The sequence below is a fragment of the Canis lupus genome, chromosome 11, assembly GCF_011100685.1.
Source record: "Canis lupus familiaris isolate Mischka breed German Shepherd chromosome 11, alternate assembly UU_Cfam_GSD_1.0, whole genome shotgun sequence".
Classification (NCBI taxonomy): domain Eukaryota; kingdom Metazoa; phylum Chordata; class Mammalia; order Carnivora; family Canidae; genus Canis; species Canis lupus.
Genome location: NC_049232.1, coordinates 68,227,275 through 68,243,085, shown reverse-complemented (window position 1 = coordinate 68,243,085; position 15,811 = coordinate 68,227,275). Strand labels below are relative to the sequence as shown.

Here is a 15,811-nt window from a genome sequence, read left to right as displayed (position 1 = left end):
CCAGCTCACGTGTAAGCGCACACCAACACACGTGAAAACACATGATCACACACATACAGTGGGGGATCCTGTCCCATCAGAGACGTAGGGCAAGTTCGAGGAAGTATGAAGTTAGGAAAAGCACAAAACCCAGCTGCTCGGCCATTTCCCATCTCAGGCTTGGGGTCCCTTTTTTAAACCCACACTGCCCCCAGGTAAAAACCGCAGCAAATCAACCAGATAATCTCTCCGAGGACACCACCGTGTCCGGGTTAGGATGATGCAGAGCTGGGCCCGGTCTGCCCCCAGAGAGGGGCCGCGGGTAAAGGGGGGACGTCGGGGCCCGCTCCGGCCTCCGGCCTGCCCCGGATTGAAGCCAACCTACAAGGGGCAGGAAGAAGCCAGGAAGGCCCCGGGGGAGGAGAAGTCCCGCTCAGGTGGGCCCCCGCCCCGGCCCCCGGCCACAGCCCGGCACCCCCGAGGGCCGAGCACCCACCTGGCGGTAGCGGCGCTCCGAGCACACCTTGCAGAGCCCATTGAAGCGGTTCATGGCTGCGGTCCCGTCTCGGCTGCCGCCCCATGAAATCCCAGCTCTCCCCCCAGCAGTGGGAGCCCGCACTGCGCCCCGTCAGCCTGGCATGACCGCCCTGGGAAGCCCGCCCCGCAGAAGAATGGCAGGAAATCACCTCTCACCTCCCCAAGCCCTGTCTGTGCTGTGTGCCTCGGCACGATAAGCCCGAAGGCTTCCTGAAACCTCCGAGTGACAAGGAAGAGGGAGAGTTTTATATTAAAATTCCTGTCAACTAGTTAGTATTCCCCGGGCCCGGGCGGGGAGAGGGCGCCTTTGTTCTGGCTGCATTCTCCGCCGTGGGCCACTTTGTGATTCCAATGTTCTCACAAACACCCCTGGCTGGAGGAGAACCCAGGCAGAAAACACGGCCCCTCTGTAACAAGGCCACCTCCCCCTGCAAGCCCCAGCTGTCCCCGGGAGCAAGTCCAGGGGACTAACACAATCGAAAGAATCCAAGGACGCCTGAGGGGGTTGCACTCACAGACATCCCAGGCAAGACCCAGAACCTGAAACGACGGGAGTCCCAGGAACAGGCTGCCGTTCACCAGCTACTTAAAAGTCCGTTTCCTTGGCCAACCAAGAGGGCGGCTCTAAGCATCTGATGACACCCCGGGCCCATGAAGGCAAATCAGGAAGGGAGTTCCAATCACCAAATGATCCGGCCTCCTCCTTTACCCACCAAGAAGCTGGGGATGACAGTGGTCAAGGTCACAGAACCCCAGTCTTGTTCTCCACCTCGTAGAGCAGTACCTGGTGAGCCCAGCGCCCCTTACACCCTCCTCACCGTCCCTAAGGAAACCCACCCGGCCACTCATGTCCTTGAGGCCAGGGAGTGTCCCTTGGTACAGCCCAGCTCTGGTGGCCATGACAGTGGGTAGATCACGCAGGTTTCTGGGTCTCCATCTCCCCATGTGCACAATGGGAGACTAGAGCGGGTGACCTCTGGGAGCCCTCCCCCAGCCCAACCAGGCCTCTAACAACCACCCCCTCGGTGCTGGGTCCCATGGGCCCCTCTGGGTGTGCAAGCCCAGGAAAATCAAGCGGGCTTCAGAACAATGTCCCCCTGGGTCAGGGCCTGTGTGCAGATCCAGAATGAAGCCACCTGGAAACGTGCAGCACTGCCGTCCATGTCGCATCATTCCCACAAACCACCAGTAGGGCTCCCTGGTCACTAATCTCTCTGTGCTTGGCAAGTACAGAGAGAGGAAGAAAGGTATTTGCAGCTCCGCCAGTGAAGCTAGCGTTTTTTGTTTTTTGTTTTTTTTTTAAGATTTATGTATTTATTTAAAAGAGAGAGAGAAAGAGAAAGAGAGAATCTCAACCAGGCTCCATGCTGAGGGTGGAGCCTGATGCAGGGCTTGATCCTATGATCCTGAGATCATGACCTGAGCCGAAATCAAGAGTTCCACACCTAACCGATCGGGCCACCCAGGTGCCCCTGAAGCTGGAAGGTTTTAAATTCTTAATGAAGCCACAGAATACAGTAGCCAGGAAGTTATTTGAATAACTTAATAACTGTGCTGTCCAATATGGTAGTGACAAGACACATGTGCAAGGTAAATCTGACTTAATTAAAGTTAAATAAAATGAAAAACTCCAGTCCCCAGTCATACTAACCGTGTTTCAACCACTCGTGTTTCAGCCTCAGGGGCTAGTGGCTACCATATTATTGCACAGGGCAGCTCTAAACTATACGCTGCATGAGGGCAGGCAGCTTTGACTTGCTCACAGCTCTGCCCCAGCACCCAGCACCCAGCACAGGGTCTGGCCCGTGAGAATGCTTAAACAATGAGTGAATGAGTGAGTGAATGGATGAACCGAGTAAATGAAAGGAAAAACGTTTTGTAGAATATAATACACCTCAGTGTAAGCTGTGATCAAGGGAAACCACGCCATCGTATCTTCCCAAGTAGGCCACGCACAGGAGGCAGTGTGGCACAGTGTACTCAGGTGGCCAGACCTTGCTTGGGGTCCTGCCTCCATCACTTGCTGGCTGCGTGATCGCAGAGAGTGACCGAACATCTCTGAACCTGGGTATCTGTGAGATGGGGAAGTCACGCCCGCCACAGAGGTGGCAGTGAGGGTTGAAGCAGGGAACAACAACATCTGGCACAGAGGGGCTTCTCAGTCACAGGGAGTTTGTTCTCCCTCTCCCAGTTGTTAGAGAAGACCATGTCCCACGGAGAGATGGAATGAACTTGGGGGAAGGCCCTAAAATCCTGATGTGAAGGTTCCTCTCTCTCCATTCAAAGCCCTAGTGGAATAAGAAGTCTTTGGTCTCAGGTTTAGACTCACAGCTGCTCCCTGACAACAGGCTGAGGGTGATTCAGCCACAGTGCTGGGGAAAACCAGCCATCCGAGGGGACCTGGGGGATAGGGGAGACTCGGATTCAACAGCTCGAAAGTCAGGAAGATCCAGAGCCATCTCCATCTCCAGATGCCTCCATCTCCAGAGCCTGGGCCTGGCTCTCTCCCCACTGCTGCCCTAACCATGAGCAACTGGAGAAAAGCACAAGAAATAATCCCTTAAAAATGCATAACTTGGGATGCCTGAGTGGTTCAGTGGTTGAGCGTCTGCCTTTAGTTCAGGGAGTGATCCCCAGGTCCTGGGATCGAGTCCCGCATCGGCTTCCCTGCAGGGAGCCTGCTTCTCCCTCTGCCTGCGTCTCTGCCTCTCTCTGTGTGTCTCTCATGAATAAATAAATAAAATCCTTAGAAAAAAGTGCATGACTTGCTGAGTTTCCAAGCTTGAAGTGAACCTGAGTCTCGGGCACCAAATGCAGTCCTGCTTAGGGGTCTCCTGGGCCAAGGGACAGACCAGGACCACGTAAGAGCCCAGGGAGGGGCCTAGGCCCTGCCAGTCCTGCCCAGGCCCGTCCCCACCTACCTTGAGTTTCTCCCCGTTCTCAGCATCCCCACATCCTGGTGTTCTCAGCAGCGGGTCTGGAAGATGACAGAGCAGAGTCAGAACGCTTCTATTGGCACAGAGAGTCCATTCCAGAGACCACCCAGAGGGCGAGGCCAGGGTGCCAGGCCCAGGTGGCTGTCCAGATCACTGCCGGCCTCCAGGACATGGGGGTACCTGGGCTCAGGCTAAGCAGAGAATCAGAGCCAGGCCTGCATGTAAGAAGAACAGAACAGAAGGAACACAAAAGCTGGATCCTGAGCCTCAGGACTCACGGCAGGGCCCACTTGCCCTGCCTATCGAGGTGGACAGCCCTAAGGCCAGTAAGGCAACCTGGGAAGGATCCTTGCACCAAAGCCTGGGAAGGAGCGTAGCAGGAAGCTCCCGAAACCCAGCTCTCTATAAGGCAGAATGGAGGGAGCTGAACCACAGAGGGTCAGGCATATAATCCTCTCCCGGGGATGTCCAGCCCCAAAAATAAGGTGTTGTGGGCAAGTGCTACCTGCAGCCTGCATTCCAGCAGGTGCTCGTGAGAAGCCCCTGGACCCCTGACTTGATCGCAGCCAGGGGTGACAGATGCCACAAAACACAGGGGCAGGGAGGGAAGGGAGAAGCCCCAGGGGCGGGTGGAGCAGCGTGTCTGGGGGGAAGCTGAAGGTGGTGTGCACGTACCTCTCAGGGGCCGCAGCCGCCGCCTGGCCACCTTCAGGTGTTTAGTCCGGCCCAGGTCTTCCCCCAGAAGGTAGTACCAGCCACTGATTTCCTGTCACGAGAGAAGGCATGACACGCTCAGGCAGAGGAGGCAGGGGACACAGGTCGGGCAGCCACCAATTCCCCCTCAAACAGCAGCAGCTAGAGAGTCTCCCTCAGGAGCATCATCGCTGCAGAGACAGACACTCCAGCCGTCCTGCCCCGGAGGGAGCTGTGACGCCTACGCCTCCAGGAAGCTTTCCCTGATGCTCCGGGCAGAGCTGGTCTTCCTCTCTGCTGAATTCCCACAGCCTGTTGTCCCTGGAGAACAGCGGTCTACTCGCACGCCTGCCTCCCCACCAGGTGGTGCCTAGGCTCTTTGATGTGCCTAGCACTGTGCCTGGTATACAGTAGGAGCCCAATGAATGCTGACAGAACAGAAGGGAGGGAATGAGAGAGGGATGGAGAGGCCAGAAAGTAGGCACCTGAGGCTCCTGAGCAGTCCCCATGGAGCATCTCCCCAGAGGGAATAAAGCCAGTGCTGCGGTCAGAAGACCCTAAAGGAAAGCTCCACAGAGGCTAGTGTTGCTCACTCCACCCCACAAGCACTTGCTAGACCAACAACACGACACCTAATAGATAATGTCAGGAGGATGAGAACCACCTAGCCGTCCTCCTCCGGGGCAAGTCTAGGAGTGCTGGGAACTCCGAGGGACCTGCCAGGGTCCTGATGTGGCAGACGGCAGACCCAGAGCCCCCCCAGAGCCAGGCCTTGGGGCTGCCTGACAACCGATCTGTGACAAGAACCAACCAAGGAGACGACCCAAAGCTCTGGCCACTCAGATGCTAAACCGTGGTGTGATTCAGGCCACAAAGCACTCAAGACAGAAGCCCCACCCAAGGGCTTCCAGACAAAGGCCTCTCTGCCTGCGCTAACCCTGGCCTTGGTGGGATGACCCTGCTGGACACTCCCCTGGGACCCACCTTGTCCGGAGTCAGGAGGGACTTCACCCCAAAGCTCATGCAGCCAATGAGTCCACTCTGCCTGGGGGAACAACAGAGGCTTGAGTCAGCACCCTCTCGCCGGGCTCTACGGGGTGCACCCCAGGTCTGCCCGATACGCTGTGGTTTACAAAGCACTGGTACCCGCGTCATCTCATTTGATCTTTCCAACTTTGTGAATTAGGGTGAAAAGGGCTTATTTTCTCCATTTCACAGAGGAAAAGGCCAAGGCTCAGGGCTGGTCCCCTTCCCAAGGTCCCAAAACTAGTCCCATGGGAAAGCTGTGCCCCCTACATCAGAAAGCAGTACTCCCTCCACCAACCATAGAAGCTCAGAGCCAACCATAGGCTTTGGGGATTTTTTTTCTTTTCTTATTTTAGTATAACTAACATACAGTTATATTAGTTTCAGGTGTACAGTATAATGATGCAACAATTCTATATTTCTCAGTGCTCATCCAGATAGGGCACCACCTCCCCTCCCCCCGCTCCCCCGGCCCACCTCTCTTCTGGCAACCAGTTTGTTCTATTTAAGAGTCCGGTTTTGGGATCCCTGGGTGGCGCAGCGTTTTAGCGCCTGCCTTTGGCTCAGGGCGCGATCCTGGAGACCCGGGATCGAATCCCACGTTGGGCTCCTGGTGCATGGAGCCTGCTTCTCCCTCTGCCTATGTCTCTGCTTCTCTCTCTCTCTCTCTCTCTCTCTCTCTCTCTGTGACTATCATAAATAAATAAAAATTAAAAAAAAAAAAGAGTCCGGTTTTTCTGTTTGTCTTTTTTCTTTATTTGCTCATTTGTATTGTCTCTTAATTCTACATAGGAGTGAAATCATATGGTATTTGTCTTTCTCTGCCTGACTTACTTCACTTAGCATTAACTGTTCTGGTACTGGAAGGATCAGAAGTCAGTCCCCACCGGGAATTTCAGCAACCATGTCAGTGGGTTGATGCTCAACTGAAAAGTTATGGGACCTCAACTTCAAGAAGCGTTTCTCAGGTACAGGTAGGACCTTAGCAGTTCCTGGACAGTTTCAGATCAAGGTCCAAATCAACACAAAAATTGTTGAGACGGACCTGACCCGCTTCCAGCTGGACAAATAGGCATGAGCCAGAGTCAGGCCTTGTGGGAGTGTCACACTGTGGCAAGGGGCTGAGTTCAGTCACGTCCTCCTTGGTTAAGAGTAATTCAAAGTCTGGGACCCCTGGGTGGCTCAGTGGTTGACCATCTGCCTTCGGCTCAGGCTGGGATCCTGGGGTCCTGGGATCAAGTCCCATATCGGGCTTCCTGCATGGAGCCTGCTTCTCCCTCTGCCTGTGTCTCTGCCTCTCTCTGTGTGTGTGTCTCTCATGAATAAATAAATAAAATCTTAAAAAAAAAAGTTCCGGAAGACTAATCACCATTGAGACCGAATGATACCTGGCAGCTTTCAGTAATGATGGCAAAGGTTAATATTAATGAAATTCAAAAAATTATCTTGTCACTGGGAGAGAAAAGGAAGTTTACAAATCAGTAATTTAATGAGAAAGATGCTCACAAAAATATTAAAAATGGTTGTACCCGGTAAATGGGATTAGAGGGGTTTTGATTTTCTTCTTTGGGTTTTCAGTGTTTTCAAATTTTCACAGGGAAAAAAAGTGTTACTTTTGTAATCAGAAAAGAAAAACAGTATATAAGTATTTGAAAATACTTCCATTCTAACATATCTTTCTCTATCCTAACAATAGAGCTGCTTTTTCATTTTTCTGTTCCCCTTTCTTAGAGCATCCCCAACTCAGACTGCCCCAGAGACTGGTTTAATAGCTATTGATTGAGAAACAATATGAGTATTTAGATGGAAGCATTAATCCTTCAATATCTGAGGGACCCACACACAGAAGGGATTGAGCAAACACTGTGGAAGACACAAGCGAAAAGCCAAAGATGGACTGAGCCTCCCAGATGGGCAGTGAACTCCCTAGAGATGTGCCTCCCCAGAACCTGGCCTACAGCAGCCCGAGTGAGGCCAGTGGCTGTAACTAGGCGTGGACCACAGAACCCTCTGAAGAGCCCGTCCAAGGTCTGCGCCCCAGAGCCAGCCTCCGGGGACCAGACACCATGAGTCCAAGGTGGGATCCAGACTGCAAGTCTAGAGAAAGCTGCCCTGAGAATACTGCAGGGCGCCGCCTGAGCCTGCCCCAGTCAAGGACCAGTGGACCAGGTCTCTATAAATACATACTGTTTGCATTCTCCGGAAAGGGTGGCAGCTTACCACCTGACAGTCCCAAGCAAAACAAAACAGCTTCTCACAGGCAGCCAAGTCAAGGGAGAGGTAGGGCTGCAGAACACTAGGGACTGATCCTCAGAACTGGTCACCTGCCCCACAGTTGCACACTCTGCACCTGGCTGTGCCTCCCCAGCTCCTGTCACTGGGCTACTTCCCCGGATCCCCCTCCCCGCCCTCACTTCCTGCAGCCTGGGCGCCACTGCCCCCCCTTCCTTGCCCCCTCCCTCATTCAAGGCCATGCTAATAATCTACCCAAGGAGGACAGTGTGCTCACCCCAGGAAAGCAACCCTTCCCACATCCATCTTCCCAGCCCAGCACCAGAAACAAGAACTCCTCCCTCCTGGGAAGAGGCCAAGTCAGCAACAACAGCCACAGTGGCCATCATGGGCGAGCGACAGACGCTGATCGGAGTTGCCATTCCAGAAAAGCCTTGTCAAGACCTTGCCAAAGTCCTCACCACTGATTTAATTTTGTCAACACGGTCAGGAGCAGGTATCTAGGTGCTCACACTTCCTTGTTGCACACTTCCCTTTCACACCGGCTATGGCTGTAACTTTCTAAATCTTCAAGCATGACGCTTTAGCTGTAATAAAGGCTTCCTCTGCCTGTTGCTCTTCAATAAGTGGAATTTTCATTCCCTGGTGCTTAGAGAATGCTAAATGGTTAATAGCCTCCCATGAGCTTTGCTTCCCTGCTAAGGGGCCTCCAATGATTTCATGCTAATTCAGGCCAAGTAAATTGTCACAATTAATGTCCATAAGCAGGAAACTCTAAGTGTTCTTCAATTAGCTACTCCTGAAGCCTGCTTTTGAAAAATCTTGGGAGGAAGAAAGACTTCTTTTACGTGTAATCTGAGTACACGGCTTTGTACTGGTCAGTTTATAATCTTGGGAACTAGTGCTTACCCTGGAGACTGCCTGAAAAGTGTATGGGCATACAGTACAGGGGCTGAGCCTTGGTTACTTCTGAATGCTAAGCCCTGAGCTCAGGGCTCGGTGCACTCAGTGAAGTCTTGACAAATGGACAAATCCATCATGCCTGTGGTTGGTTGGCAGGCACTGGGCAAAGAGCCGCGGCATTAAGGAAAGAAGACAAACATGCAGGAATTTAAATAGCAATTCAAGGCAGCAATACAAGGAATATCACTCAACAGGGTGAGATTGACAGATGGACAGTGTGGGCAACAAACGCTGAAAGCTCTGGGAGAGTGGAGATGCTGGAGGAGGCCTGAAGAGCTAAGTCAGGGACAGGAAGAGGAAGGGCATGTCAGGCAGAGGGAACAGCCAGTACAAAGGCTCAGAGGGAAGGCTTCATGGAACACTCATGACGAATAGTACTTGCCTCAGTTACCTTTTGAGTAAAGGGTAAGAGACCAACTACAAAACGAAAATGCAGGGGCACCTGGGGGGCTCAGTGGTTAAGCATCTGCCTTTGTCTCAGGTCATGATCCCGGGGTCCTGGGATCAAGTCCTGCATGGGGCTCTCCACAGGGAGTCTGCTTCTCCCTCTGCCTATGCCTCTGCCTCTCTCTCTGTGTCTCTCATGCATAGATAAATCTTTAAAAAAGAAACACACACACACAATGAAAATGCATTATTTTCAGGGAATGAATTTTAATTCTCTCTCTCTCTCGCAGGGGCCTTAAACTTTCTGTTGCAGGAGTACCGCATTTAATCTCAATTTATTTTTAATTTGATGGTTTAAATTGAACACATATTTTTCCATTCATTTCTCTTCTTTCCTTTTCTTTCCCTATGTCAGGTCACAACCTAACGTTATGGCACTGTGCTTGGCACTGAGGTCCCACTTGGAAAGTAGATTAAAAGAGAGAAAAGACTTAGAATGCCCAGGACAGGGTATGACACACAGCAAGCCGACTCTCCATAAATGAACATACTCTTTGTGTAAGAGACTGTGTTTTAAATGTATGTGTGTTTTGTTCTTTTTTTTTTTAATGTGGTGTGTGACATTACAATCCTAAGACTGTTCTCTGGCCACAGGTTCTGAAAAGTGCTACGACTGATATAGGAAGCTTCAGTTTGGCCTTCACCATCTCATCAAACAAAACTTTTAAATAGCTGAGTTGCATAGTCAACGATATTGAGAAGTTACTATTAATTGTCAAGCATGATGATGGCATTGTGGTTGTCTTTTTAAGACATCTTTTAGAGAAAGAGAGAGAGAGAGAGAGAGAGGTGAGAGGAGATGATATCTGGGATTTGCTTCAAAAGAATTCACTAGATGGGACACCTGGGTGGCTCAGTGGTGGAGTGTCTGCCTTCAGCTCAGGTCGTGATCCTGGGGTCCTGGGATTGAGTCCTGCATTAGGCTCCCCACAGGGAGTCTGCTGCTCCTTTTGCCTGTGTCTCTGCCCCTTTCTGTGTCTCTCATGAATAAAAATCTTTTTTAAAAAATAAAAATAAAAAAATAAAAGAATTCACTGGTGGAAGGGAGAATGCATGGGAGCGTGGAGGGAATAAGATTGGCCATATATTGATAACTGATGAGGCTGGACTATGAGTATATGAGGGCTAATTAGATGATATTTTCTACTTTTGCATAACTTTGAAAATGTCTATAATTTCTTGAAAATTCACACAACCGGGGATCCCTGGGTGGCTCAGAGGTTTAGCGCCTGCCTTCAGCCCACAGCATGATCCTGGAGTCCTGGGATCGAGTCCCACATCAGCTCCCTGCAGGGGAACCCTGCTTCTCCCTCTGCCTGTGTCTCTGCCTCTGTGTGTGTGTGTGTGTTTCTCATGAATAAATAAACAAAATCTTTAGAAAAAGAAAAAAGGGGATCTCTGGGTGGCTCAGCGATTTAGCACCTGCCTTTGGCCCAGGGCGCGATCCTGGAGTCCCGGGATGGAGTCCCACGCCGGGCTCCCTGCATGGAGCCTGCCTCTCCCTCTGCCTGTGTCTCTGCCTATGTCTCTCTCTCTCTCTCTCTCTCTCTCTCTCTCTATGTCTATCATAAATAAATAAAATCTTTAAAAAAAAGAAAAAGAAAAAAGAAAACTCACACAACGTAAAAGCTTAAAGAAATCTTTGAAAAGAAAAAAAAGAAACCTTTGTATCTTTCACTGCATTTCACAGTTGAAACTGAGGCTCGGAGTGGGGAAGGGACTTACCCAACGTCTCACAGTGATACTGGAGTTAAGCCAAATCTCCTGCCCTGAGGCCTGGTTCCCCTCAGCACCCACTGTGCCACCATGAGGGGATATCACCCAGCACTTCCTCAAGAATGTCTCTGTAGACCATCTTGTTCCCCTAATCCAAGTTTACAGCCATCACTGGAAGGATGGTGAGAAGTCATGAAACGCTTCCCTTTTATCTCCTATCAGTTTCAAAATGTAGCCGCCACATGTTCAGCTGGATGATTTCTGTAAAACCACATTATAAATGCCATGGGAAGGGACGCCTGGGTCGCCTAGTGGTTGAGGGTCTGTGTTTGGCTCAGGGTGTGATCCCTGGATCAAGTCCCACATCAGGCTCCCCTCAGGGAGCCTACTTCTCCCTCTGCCTATGTCTCTGCCTCTCTCTCTCATGAATAAATTAAATAGATGATAGATAGATAGATAGATAGATAGATAGATAGATAGATAGATAGATAGATGCCATAGGAAGCAGCCCAGGCCCCGAGGAACAAGTGTACTGACACAGAAACAGCACAGCTTTAGAGTCATTTATCGCCTGCGTGAGACGGTCAAGCGAGCTATAGGTTTGGCGCCAGGCTGCCTGGATTTGAATTGTTTCCATCACCCCCTAGCTGCATTAGCTTAGGCAAGTTAGTTAACCTCTCTGCACCTCTGTGTCCTCACCTGTAAGAGAGCGACAGCAACATTACCTTATTTATAGACCATCGTGAGAATTGCATTAGACGATACATGGAATCTGCTATGCCATGTCCACACACAGTGGACACGGTAAGTGTTTAATAACCTCACGCAAGTGCTTTAACCTTAAGAAGCCTCAGTTTCTTCCTCTCTGAAGAGAGGGACAGTAATAGTTGCTCGCTCTCGGGGTTGCTAGGAGGATTAAATGAGATAATGTAGGTAAGGTGCCTGGCGCAGAGAAGCGCTCGGTAAATGGTCTTAGATGGTGCTAAGTTGCATGCCCGCGCTTTGGAGAAGCACAGTGTGATTTGAGAGCGTTCCGCAGGGCAGAAGTTTCCTGCAATTGCTGGGTCGGCCTCCTGGCTCAGAGGCGGATCAACACTCTGCCTCCCTGCAGCTGAGCAGGCCTCCGTGGTGCTGGCAGCTTCGGAGGGGCCATCTGTTCTGAAGTGGGCCTGCCTGGGCCTGCTCTGTCCCTCTCGAGCTTTGGGTTGGGACTGTGACCATGAGTTCCACGGTGTTTAGTTTAATAAGGAATCTCACTTTCCCAAAATAGGCAACAAGTGGAGACACTGCCTCTGTCACACTCCCCGCTGGGCGCTGACTCACTTTCCCCGCCGGCCTCACTTTATTTTCCAAAAAACATGAACTGCACCCTGCCCGGCTCGCTCTGGTCTCACAGGAGGGCAGACCTCCGTGGTGGATCCCAGTGTGGCACCTGCCTCCAGCACCTGCTCCCGACTTGCCTCCATCCCGTGGGCTCCTCAGACGTCCTCCAACTCTCTGACACCCTTCCTCTGTCTTCTTCGGGCTTTCCTGCCAAGACGGGATTCTGACCCTTGAGCCTTGTCACTCACTGTCACCCTGAGCAGTCCCACCAACTCACCACTTCAGCCATCGCCTTGGTGGGCACGGCCCCCACATCCGTACCTTGGCACGGACCTCTCTCTCCCTCTGGGCTGTGTCAGCAAGCCTCCCCCCTACACAGCTTTCACCGGGCTGCTCTCTGGCCCCTCCATCTCAGGGTACCCAAAGCTGGTTCCCTGCCTTTTCAGGGCATGCTGGTTTGGCTGGGGGACCCCGCCTGATGCTCAGGAATGATCCCTGACTTCACCTGCTGCTCTCACAGCCAAACCATCACTAAGTACCATTAATCTCACCTCCTAAGTCTGTCTCCCCTCCCCCATCCCTAAAGCATCTCTTTCACAGATCACGGCAAGGATCTCCTAGCTCCTCCTCAGCCTGCCAAAGCCCTACACACACATCTGCCTCTCCCCTGCTCACACCCCTCAGTATCTCTCTACTGCCAGCTTCCCAAACACCAAGCCCACGGGGCATGAGGTTCTCCCAAACTTGGGTAAATGTAGATCCCTCAGCCCTGCCCAGGAAGACCAGACTGAATCCATGTGATGTGGCACCTGGGAAGCTGTGTTCCTTGCAAGTATCCCACGGGACTCTGATGCAAATCCAGGGGGGGAACCACCAACCTTAGGAGGAAGCCCACTCCAAAGAACACCTACAGATGCATCTGGTTTGGCTTACACCAACCTCTTTATCTCATCTCTCCAGCTGGTCCCTACTTTGTACTTGACCCTCCTGCAACACCAGGGAGTTTTGAGATCGCTCCCCACTCCTGCCCTGCCATGCCCTGCCCTCTATATCCCGCCAGTTTTTCTTCCATCCTTTTGCTTGTACCCCAGGAGGCAATATAGTATTGAGAGTGAGACTCTGGGGTCTAACTCCCTGGGTCCCCATCCTGGCTCCACCACCTACTGGCCATGTGACCTTGGGCTCAGTCGGTTGGGCATCTGCCTTCGGCTCAGGTCCTGATCCCCCACATGGGGCTCCCTGGTCAGCGAGGAGTCTGCCTCTCCCTCTGCCTCCGCTTCTCCCTCTCTCTCTGCTGCTCCCCCTGCTTGTGTTCTCTCTCTCTCTCTCTCTTCCTCTGTCAAATGAATAAATAAAATCTTTAAAAAAAAAAAAAAAAGGCATACCAGCTATAACATTTAAGATACTAAAAAACATTTAACTGCAAGTGGAGCAGAGCTGATCTGGTCACTACTTGGTTCTATGATTGCTCAACAAATGCATGGCCTCAGGGTCCCCCAGATTCCTTGGGCTGCACCAGGTGAATGAACCCTGGCTGCTCACAGTGGGGCCACGGTACTCAGTCCAGGTGCTCTTACCACCTCTGCTGGGCAGCTGATTCTCCCTCTCACCCAGCACCCCTCCCCTGTGCTGCACTAAACCCCCAGCTAATGACCACATCCGGCCTCCTATGTCCCAGGCAGCATGCAACATAGCTTGTTTGGCTTCTCCCACATAAAACCTCTGTACCTCCTACACCACCTCCTCATGGCAGCCCAAGCCTGGCATGCATGTTCCTGCCTCTTGCTTTGCTCATGCAAAACCTTCTCTCCTTGTCCTATTCTTTTTTTTTTTTTAGGATTTTATTTATTTATTCATGAGAGACAGAGAGAGAGAGAGAAAGAGAGAAGCAGAGACACAGGCAGAAGGAGAAGTAGGCTCCATGCAGGGAGCCCAATGTGGGACTTGATCTTAGGTCTCTAGGATCACACCCTGGGCTGAAGGCGGTGCTAAACCGCTGAGCCACCCACCTGGACTGCCCCTCCTTGTCCTATTCTTGATCTCTACCCCATGTTCACAATCCCATTTCTTCCATGAAGTCTTCCTTGATCACCTTGGCCCACGATGAATTTCCTTCCCTCTTCCCATACCTACTTACTTACATACTTCTCTCCTTCCCATACTTACTGTCCTTATTACTCATTCAATCTTTTATTCATTCAAATAATATTTACAAAACATCTATGTGCTAGGCACCAGGTAGAGTGATGACTAAGAAAGAAATGGGCTTTTTTTTTTCCCTTGGAGCTTCTACTCCTGTGGAACTGAGCCTGTGTATATTGTTACTGTAATCTGTGTCTACACAGCACCTGGTGTCCCTTCCTGCACATAGACACCTGAGAGCAGAATCCACGGGCAGGCTGGCTGGCATCCCCAGAGGCCAACATGGTGCCTTGTTGATACCAAGGGCGCAGCAGACACTCCTTGATAACTCAGTCCTTGCGACGGGGTGGCAGCATCTCAGATTTAATGTTGCCACTGCGACATTCATCCAACAAGCGTTAACTGAGTCCCTGCTGTCTGCTGGCTGCCTGGCTGCCACCTGGGGCCTAGAGCAGGCCTTCCCCTCCAGCTCAGCGCTTCCCCTCACCTGGAGTCACCTGCCCTATTCCACACAGTGAGCCAGAAGGCGCTTCTGTTCATCTTCCTCTTGGACAGGACTGCAAAGCAAACCAGACGGTTGGGGGGTTAGCAGGGCCGCACCTCAGTCCATCACAAACACAAAATTTAGAAATGACCTAAACAACCATAAGGAACTGGTTAGAGAGACTCAAGCACCAATAGGGCGGGGGCAGGGGGGTGAGTATTCACATACACAAAAGTCTGTATTACCTCATTTGAGACAAAAGGGAGGTTCCTGCACAATACTATAGAACAATTCCATTTTTGTAAACACCTGCACGTACACAGACAGGCATACACACCCACACAAATCCAAAGACCTGAGAAGAAATAAGCTGAGGCATGTCATAAGTAATACAGCTTGGGGGGTGCAGGGGGAGGTCTCCTTTCTTCTCTTTGCTGATCTATTTTTCTACAATAAGCAAAATTACCTTGTGCAGTTTGAAAAAAAGCCAAAGTGTTCTTAATTTTCACTAAAATTAGTGAATTTTAGTTCCCATCAGCCACAGAGTTCAGGAAGGGGTGAAAAATCATCATCATCATCATCATCATCATCAATAGTGCATTACACTGTCTCATTACACATCAGCCCTCTGAGGCTACTACTCTCCTAAGCCCATTTTACAACTACGGAAGCTGAGGCTCAGGGAGGGTAGCAAGTTTTATAAGGGGGAGGGATCTCACAGCTTGGAAAATCTCTTCTACTGACAGAGAAGCCTTGGCCCGAGGCACAGTGGGAAAATCCCTACTGGTCAGGGGCCATCAGCCTCAGGCTGGGCACTTTGGTTGGGAGAACCAGCCAAGCGATATCTTATCACCACGGACCTCGCTGCTGGGCCCGGTGCCAGGGATGCAAGGACCCCAGTGAACGAGAAAACACAGACATCCTTTAGAAGTCACTGTTTTTCTGCTTAGATCTACTTCTAGATTTGGCAAACAGAGTTGTTTCCAGATAAACATTCCTTCCCTCTCCCCTGGAGGGCCTGGCTGCCCCAGACTCTTACAAAAAGAAGTGCTCGTGGAAGACTGGCTCTCTGCAGTCTGGGACCGTCTGCGTCTTCTGGCGACGTAGTCGATTATCTTCTGGGATCAAAGAAATCTTGAATTGGAGAAAAGTAAGCAAGAGATGATGACTCTCAGCTGCGGAATCCCCCAAGCCCAACAGCTGATGCTGCCCATCCCCCAGGTCAAAGGCTTCCCGGGTGGCCTTCACACCGGCCTCCACAGAGGACAGAGTGCAGTCCTCAGACTCCAGAAACAAACAGAAGCCCGGGCCGAGGCACCGGAGTCAGATGCCC

At 51.4% G+C, this 15,811-nt stretch overlaps 1 protein-coding gene across 1 annotated transcript in view; it reads right to left on the bottom strand.

The window, feature by feature from the left end:
• RGS3 (regulator of G protein signaling 3) overlaps positions 1-15,811 on the bottom strand; it is a 120,264-nt gene that overhangs the window by 87,240 nt on the left and 17,213 nt on the right. The window contains 6 exon segments of the mRNA XM_038553190.1: positions 3,438-3,493; positions 4,128-4,218; positions 5,130-5,190; positions 14,482-14,513; positions 14,515-14,551; positions 15,518-15,612. Of these exon segments, the coding sequence (XP_038409118.1) occupies positions 3,438-3,493; positions 4,128-4,218; positions 5,130-5,190; positions 14,482-14,513; positions 14,515-14,551; positions 15,518-15,612 (372 nt within the window).